The 8,814-nt window shown below is 42.0% G+C and overlaps 1 protein-coding gene across 1 annotated transcript in view; it reads right to left on the bottom strand.

Moving 5' to 3' along the window:
* GRPR (gastrin releasing peptide receptor) overlaps positions 1-8,477 on the bottom strand; it is a 30,618-nt gene extending 22,141 nt beyond the window's left edge. The window contains exon 1 of the mRNA XM_049643500.1: positions 7,670-8,477. Coding sequence (XP_049499457.1) covers positions 7,670-8,082 — 413 coding nt within the window. The 5' untranslated portion in view covers positions 8,083-8,477. The remainder of the gene's footprint in view (positions 1-7,669) is intronic.
* Between the last annotated feature and the right edge of the window lie 337 nt (positions 8,478-8,814).

The raw sequence follows: 8,814 nt of genomic DNA, 5'->3' as shown, positions 1-8,814 counted from the left end.
TCTAAACATACATGACATAACCAGTAATGAGTTATGGAGCTGAAATATGCACACTCTACATACCAGGAGGAATGGAGAAATTTTTTTCTTTTATTCTGCAAAACATGTGTTTTAATTAAGAGAGAATTTATGCAAACCCTACATACCAGGTGGATTTACAAGTGCAAAAATGCTAATTTAGTCTATTTTCAAAGGATGTTATTGACAAGTACAGTCATCTAGAGTTAGAATAACCATTCTACTGCAGCCATTTGTTAACCATCAAAGGGAATGAACATGATTCACAAACCATAATCCAGCATTTCTGGTTCTCTGAGTAAGACCTACCAGAATTCATTCATTTCTTTATTCCTTCCTTCATTTTCCATCCACTCAGGTATTCAACAAACACTTATCAAGCATCTACTACAGGTTAGGGACTGTTTTAGTATCAGAGAATATGCCAGTGAATGAGATAGCCTCCCATTTTGTGTGGGGGGTTATATTTCTAGTGGTAGAAGATAGACAATAAACAAGTAAGCAAATAAATGAACAGAATAATTCTCAAGAAAATAATACTGGATGATATTTACCTAAGAGAAATGAAGACATACCTCAATTCATAATCACCCAAAACTGAAAACAATCCTAATGCCCATTGACTGAAGAAGGGATAAACAAACTGTGGTATATCCATGCAGTTTAATACTACCTCAGCAATAAAAAGGAATGGGGGTGCCTGGGTGGCCCAATCTGTTGAGTGTCTCTTGGTTTCAGCTTAGGTCATGATCTCACAGTTCATGGGTTCAAGCCCCATGTCAGCCTCTACACTGACATCACAGAGCCTACTTGGGATTCTCTCTCTCTCTCTCTCTCTCTCTCTCTCTTTCTCTCCTGCTCTCTCTCTCAAAATAAATAAATAAACTTAAAAAAAAAAGGAATGAGCTACTGATACATGCAACAACATGAGTTGCAAGAAGCCAGACTTAAACAACTATACACTGTATAATATCATTTATATGATATTTTGGAAAAGATCAGTCATTTCCAGGAGCTGAGGGTGGAGGAAGGAAGGGGGTAGACCACACAGATACAGGAGAGTATCTGGGTGTGATGGAAATGTTCTACATCTAGACTGTAGTGCTGGTGGTGTGTAAGTTTGTCAAAATTCAGAGAAATGTACACCTAAAAGTTTACTGTTTGTGAGTTACACCTCAGTCAACCCCAAAAAAGAAACTGGATGATGGAATAGCATTGGTCATTCCTTTAGACTGAGTGACCAATGAAGACCTCCTATAGAAACTGATGTTTAATGTGTAAAATGAACCAGCAGCCTCTTAGAGGTTCCTAGGCAAATCAGATCTTTTCAAGTAGCAGCAAATATCAGATACTAATCAGCAGAATTTCAAAGCTGACTGTAGTAAACAAAATCCCTTGTTCCATTATGGGGAGGTAGAAAGAGAGGAATGGAGAAATTTTTTTCTTTTATTCTGCAAAACATGTGTTTTAATTAAGAGAGAATTTATGCAAACCCTACATACCAGGAGGATTTACAAGTGCAAAAATGCTAATTTAGTCTATTTTCAAAGGATGTTATTGACAAGTACAGTTCAAAAAACCTCACCAGGAAGCCCTTTCAGGCTATGCAGTATGTTTCATGATCAAGTTTGTGCTTTTTTTTTTTTTTTTTGCCTCCATTCATATTAAGTTGCCAGAAATAATACTTAATTAATCACATAAAAGTCTAACACTTTAAAAGATAACATGTAAGAGACAAGGTCAAAATTCTTTTTTGCCCTTCTATCCGCAGCACTCCAGTTGAAAGAGCCTTGCATCTGCCCTCTGGGCACTCCAGAGTCTGCCAGGAGCCGCCACAGGTCTGTCACTGTGGGAACACACAAGTTGAGTCTCCTTTCCAGAGAGGCAGTGTATGCTTCAGAAAAGTCATACTGTGGAGAAGTTATGGACTGCTGGCTCATGTAAACCCCTCCAACAGAGGGACTTTCTGGAATAGATGCTTTGCAAGAAATTAAATTTTCTTCTCTTGTGCAAAAAAAGGCCAATCTCCCTGGAATCCATGAGGCTGGGCCTCTAGAACATTAGTGGAGCATTTGGATCCCCTTAGAAGGGCACCACCGTGGAGTCACTCAGGTTATCTTCCCTCAGAATAGTAGGGTTTGAGATCAGTAGCTCCCGCTGTCCAGGGAAGGGAAATGGAATCAGACTCTGTGTTTTGATGGTTTCTGAAGAAAAGGTTCCATTTTCCCCGAAGGAACTGGGACTTAGAACGAGGAAAGCCAGGATTATAGTCTGACTGTACTCTGAACCTGTTGTGACAAGGCCAAATTCCATCTTTCGGTCTCTGTCAAACAAGGGTTTGAACTTCAAGATGACTTCTACTTGTTGCTGCTCAAACATCACCCAAGCTGTGGCTAGTGTCCTCTTACTAGAGGAGCTAGTAAGCTAGCTAGGAGGCATTTGATAATTGCCCATCTGAGGAATCCCTGATACTCTCAATGAGAGAGATCAGCTAGCATGGATCTTGGAAAGGAGATTTGGACCCCAAGACATAGAGCAAACTCTCTTCTTTCCAAGAGAACTTTCTGCAGTGATGGAAATGTTCTGTATCTGCACTGTCCAGTAGAGTCACATGTGGCTACTGGGCCTTTCACATGTGGCTGGTGTGACTAGGGAGCTGAATTTTTAGTTTTATTTAAATTAGATTTAAATTTAGGGGCGCCTGGGTGGCGCAGTCGGTTAAGCGTCCGACTTCAGCCAGGTCACGATCTCGCGGTCCGTGAGTTCGAGCCCCACGTCAGGCTCTGGGCTGATGGCCCGGAGCCTGGAGCCTGTTTCCGATTCTGTGTCTCCCTCTCTCTCTGCCCCTCCCCCGTTCATGCTCTGTCTCTCTCTGTCCCAAAAATAAATAAATAAATAAATAAATAAATAAATTAGATTTAAATTTAAATAACCACTGTGATTAGTGGCTAACATGTTCGACCATGTGACTTGAGATATCAGGAAAGGTTGAAAACTACATTATCTCATAAATTCCTTGCAATGAATGCGAAGAATCTGTACTTCAAGACATTTGCATAAATGCAACACTTTCCTGTTTCTTCCCACATTCCAAATCACAAGGGAGGGGAAAACTTATGAACGGTCTTTTCCATGGAATCAAAGAAGGATCACAATTACACTGGAACTCCTGTATACATCTACCCTTAGGATTCATTCTGCCAGCTCCATTCTAGCAGAAATAGCACTGAAAAATAATACTGAAGCAGGCACAATGTAACGTGGGCATTATATGCTGTCAACATTAAATATAGCTTTAAACTTTACATTTACTGGAAAAGAAAACATGAACTCTCCTCATCCTTCTCCTGTTGAGGGTCCAATTCAGGTCTTAAATTCCATGTACATAATACTGAAGTGCCTAGTACAGAAATGGGCATCTGATAGGAAAGAGCAGTATGCAGAAAAATACATCCATCCATCCAACCACTGTCCATCCATCTGCCCATCCACTCAGCCATTCACCTGTCTGTTCATCTGTCCATCCATCCACCCATCTCTTCATCCCCCAAATCTATTTATAGAATCAGAAAGAAAGGTTTTTCTCTCATTTACTCAAACAATGACAGCTTAGTAGAGAGGAAGAGGTAAGAAGCCAGTGACCGTGTTTTTAAACATTTTAAGGAGTATGCTTTCAGATGAATTCCAAAAGACAAGAATAATAAGAATGAGAAGAAAAGTGTGCATTAATTAACCATAATTTTAATTAACCAATAGTTACTGATCATACATTTGGTGCAAAGAACCATGTGAGGTACTGTGGAAGATATAAGGATGTGTAAGAAATCTCTGCCCTCAGCATCCTTAATAATCTACTTGAAAAGTTAAAGCAATGAATATATGAGGCTAAAAAAAGACAAATGAGTGAAATACTTCAAAAGAGGAAGATGAAAGAAGTCACAAGATAGTTCATGTCTCAGATAATGAACTTTGTGTTTAGAGTAGGGTCAGGAACTTCGGGCTAGAAAGGTCCCACTTAGGGCTTTAAGGGGGAAGCTTGCCAAATTCCAAATGATAGGCAAGATGACAGAATTGAAAAACTTTGGAGAGACCTTAGAAATAATCTAGCTCAACTCTATTACTTTACAGATGATTCAACTAAGGTCAGAGTGTTAGTGACTTGGTCCGACTCCCTGAAATGGGCAGTAATGGCAGCAAAAAGCCTAAAAGGCAGGACTGTTGACACCCATTCCCAGCCCATACATCACACGGGGAGTAGAATCTTCTATGTAGGAAAGGAGAAAGCATTCTGGAGAATGTGCACAAAAGCATAAGCAAGGAAGCAGAGCCAGGAACTCGTCAGTTTAACCACCAGGTGCATGTGTAAGGGGAAAAAACCATGAAAGGAGAGGTAGGGCAGGGACCAAAAGTAAAGGGGCCTGAATGCAAATCTGCAAATGGTCAGCTGTGTGAAACCCAGAATTCTGGTTTCTGGGACTGCCTTGAAGTCTCCCTTTGACACAGTGGCAGCAGTATCAACTTTTCCAGAAAACTGTTATTCCTTTCATATTAACAAAGATTCCAGTTTGCCTGGGGGAAGGGAGGACTGTAGAAGGGAGATTGGAACGAGTGCTGGCACTGCTGGTGAGCCTACAGGGGGCGGGAACGGATGATTATCACTATGCCCATTCACACCTCAGAAACCCTGATTCAGTAGATTTAGGGTAGCAGCCAAGAAGCTGTATGTTTTTTGAGCTCCCCAATGATTGGTGATGATCACCCAGTGTGGAGGGTCCTCCGGTTCATCCTTTTACCAACCTGTCAAATACAGACTAGCACTTTAGAAAACTCTTTGATGATATTTACTAAATATATGCCACCAGTGATCCAGTGACTCCATTCCCAGGCTGAGACCCAAGAGAAAGAAACACACATGTACCCCAAAAGGCATGAATAAGAATATCCAGAGTAGGCTATCAGCAGCCCCCAACTGGAAACAACCCAATGTCCATCAGTATTAGAATGGATACACAAACCGAGATATATTCATATGGTGGAATACCACACAAGAATTAAAAAGAACAAACCATTGCTATGTGCACCAACATAGATGACTCTCACAGACATGAGAAGCATAAGAAGTATGATTCTATTTATATGAGATTAACGAACTGGCAAAAATAATCTATGTTAACTGAACTCAGAATAGTGATTGCCTCTCTCTGGGGGTGGGTATTAACTGGAAAGAGACAGAAAAGAAACTCCTGGGGTGCCAGATATTCTATATCTCCAGCCGGGTGGTGGTTACGTTGCTATGAAGACAGTGCAAATACACTGATCTATACACTTGTTCACTTTACTGTATATAGATCATACCTTGTTGAGAAAAAATAGAGATTGTGTGTGTGTGTTTGCCCTGCCAACCTCATGACGTTATTATAAGACTCCAATAGCTTTTTAAAACGAGATAGACAAGTATAGTTTTATATTATTTAACTAGCTCAATACTTATTCTTGTTGAAATTGGTTAGATGCAGTACCTGTGATTCAGGTGAGCCATCAGCTTTCTCAAGCCTTTACCAAAGCACAAAAAGTTAGTTACACGGAAGCTTATAGTAATTTCTGAAGTTGGAAATTGGAAATTTCCGAACTTGGACACACAGTAACTATAAAGTTGCTGAGAGCACACTAGAGCTGCCAAAGGGTGCAAACCGGCTTTTGAAAGAGTCTTTTTGCCGATGGTCTGCTTCGAAAGCTCCCTGCAGCTGCATTTGTACATTCCACGCCCTCACTTTTCTCCCTGCCCACCCCCCCCAACACCTCCGCACCCACCAACCCAGAATGCAAAATCTCCTCTTCCCGTCAAGAAAATGGCCCTCATCCCGAGGTGCCCCGGGCCATTGGTCATGAGCCACAGACAGACCTTCTGCCGGCTGGGGAGTTTGCCTGCCCCTGGATCAACGTGTGAAACTGCCTGTGGCCATTAGCACCTGGTGGGCAAACGCTCAGGTTAGAGCAAGCTGGACGTGAGCTGCGGGAACGGAGAAACCCTGTCTGTCCAGTCCGATGTGCAAACCTTGTCTCTGGGCTGTTATTTTTCCACCTTTGAAAATGAACAGTGTACTTCAGGCAGCTAAGTCTAAACACATGTCTACAAATACTGATAACACTATCTTTATTTGTCCATTACTTGACAAAGCCAGATCACCTGGGGACTGTTTGTTCCTCTACAAAATGAGAATCCACTATCGTATGTATTAAAATGTAGGACATTCTCTTCAGAGTATAAACTTTCAAGAGCTGCTTCTCTGTCTTTCCTGGTACACTCTCAAATCCGTGTGTATCTTTAACACCATATCATCCCGTGGATTTTAAAATAAAAATGTATAAGCTCTGGCTCAATGTTCCGGTTTTTCTTCATTTGACCATATGCTCCATGATGTTTCTGGAGTCTATCCATCACTGGGTCCGATTTCTAGATCTCAGAGGTATGTAAGATATATGCAGCCACACGTGTGAACAACCTGCAGATATTTCCTGACTGGTTCATTCAAGCAAGAGTTGTTTACAGAATAGATGCTCGGTAAATGTTCAAAGACTGATGATGAATCTTTAAGAATGAATACATGTGAGGGGCGCCTGGGTGGCGCAGTCGGTTAAGCCTCCGACTTCAGCCAGGTCACCATCTCGCGGTCCGTGAGTTCGAGCCCCGCGTCGGGCTCTGGGCTGATGGCTCAGAGCCTGGAGCCTGTTTCCGACTCTGTGTCTCCCTCTCTCTCTGCCCCTCCCCCGTTCATGCTCTGTCTCTCTCTGTCCCAAAAATAAATAAAAAACATTGAAAAAAAATTTTTAAAAAAGAATGAATACATGTGAATTTGAAAGCAACATGTGCACACAAGAAATGCAGTTCACAGATATGAATATTTCCCAGAATAAAACACTGGACTCCCTGCCCCCACTGAAAAAAAAAACCCAAAGTCACCGTATATGGAAGTACATCACTAAAGATATTAAAATTCAAAATCAGACTTGAATGGAGCTTTCTCAAGGAGAAAAAAAATCCACATCATGCTTATTTCACTAAAGAGATACTTAGAAAAACCAGCTCTCTGGTTACAAAGAGAGCCAAATACAAAATCAGCTGTGAGAAAAGTTAAATAGTCTGAGGAAAATAAATTTCAAGGAAATGCTGCTTATTTTCTCCTCTTGTTTATTTCTGAAAGCCTATTTTGAGGAAGAAATTCAGTGAGACTTTTCTGTTCTCTGATGACGTTGAATTGCTTCTAAGAAACATTTGCCTCGGGTGTAAACTCTATTAGGTGTGACTTTTTTTTTTTCTTCTCACCACTCAATTAATTTTGCAAGGAGGGAGAAATTAGGAAAAAGCAACACTAAATCGATTTGTCTCCTGAAAATGAACGTCAATCTTATGCTCAGAATATTTTTTTTCTCATTTGTCCCCTTCTGTCCCACCACTCACTCACTTTTCTTTCTTAAACCAGTATGTCAAACTCAAGAAGTAATCTCCAGAAGAAAAACATTCCTGGGAGGGAATCGGAGTGTGAGTAGAACTTCCCTTTGTGCAAGCAGCTCTGTCTGCCCCAGGGTGGTGGCTCATTTACCAAGGCATCTATCACCCTCAGAGAGAATGTGACTTTCCTCCAGAACTTACCTGTCCGCTGAGAGAGCCGTGAGTGTGAAGACAGACACCCCCACCGAGGTGAGCTGTATAAAGGGGATCAGCTTGCAGCCAATCCTGCCAAACAGCCATCTGTCGGCCAGGTACCTGCTGGCATCCACGGGAGCACATGTTACCAAGAGGAGCAGATCTCCCAACGCCAGACTGGAGATGAACAGGTTCGGCACATTTCGCATGGCCTTCACAGTACAGAAGATCTTGATCAGCGTGATGTTGCCGATGAGGCCTATCAGAATGATGACCCCATAGATTGCAGGGATGACATACAGGATCCCCGGGTGGAACCAGTCGTCGTTCATGGGGACATCTGCACTGTGACTGGAGATGTTGCAGTGCAAGAAGTGGTCCACTTCCAAGTTCAAAAGCAGACAATCACTTAGAGCCATCCTCTAGATTCTTTCCCACCTGAAAAGTGCTCTTAGATGCTGTTGCTTAACTTTGATTTTGCAGTTGGGTGAAGATGAGGATAAAAATCTATGCTGGGCTCTTTATCTTCTTTAATAAAAATAGAGTACATATACACTATAGCATTCAGAACTGTCTGGCACTATTTTGACGCTGGTGCTGCCGTGGTCTTCACTTGACCAATGTACTACATGTCTCTATTCAGTAAGTTAACAACAAAACAACAACAAAAATTCGGCCAGAAAGGGCTCAGAATTAAACCCACTCTGTACCAACCCTTTCTACCTCCATTCTAGTCTGAGTCTCCCTGGCTGCAGTTTACAAAGAACTTTTGGCCGGCTATTTTCATACGGCATTTCCTATCTTTCCTGATATTTAGAACCTGAAGGTTTAAAGTGGGTAGAAAAAAAACTGCACAGAGAAAGCCTCAAATCCTATAGGCAGGATGCTGTGCACGTCACTGACTTAACCAGCAAACAGCAGCTCTGCTGAGCTGAGGCTCTGAAGAGGAACCAGGGCTAAGTACAGACAGAGAATGCCAGCCCCCTGCTGGACACTTCAATCACTGCCCAGTAGCCTGCGCTCCCCAGATGAGAATCCACCTGCAGACTTTAACGGACACCCTTGGCTTCTCATTTATGATACAGCACCTACGGCAGTTATTTAATAAGCATTGCTAGCCCTCTGCAGGGCCCCGCAAATCTTGCTGATAC

This window comes from Panthera uncia, chromosome X (assembly GCF_023721935.1).
Source record: "Panthera uncia isolate 11264 chromosome X, Puncia_PCG_1.0, whole genome shotgun sequence".
NCBI lineage: Eukaryota > Metazoa > Chordata > Mammalia > Carnivora > Felidae > Panthera > Panthera uncia.
This window is presented reverse-complemented; position numbering and strand designations above follow the sequence as displayed.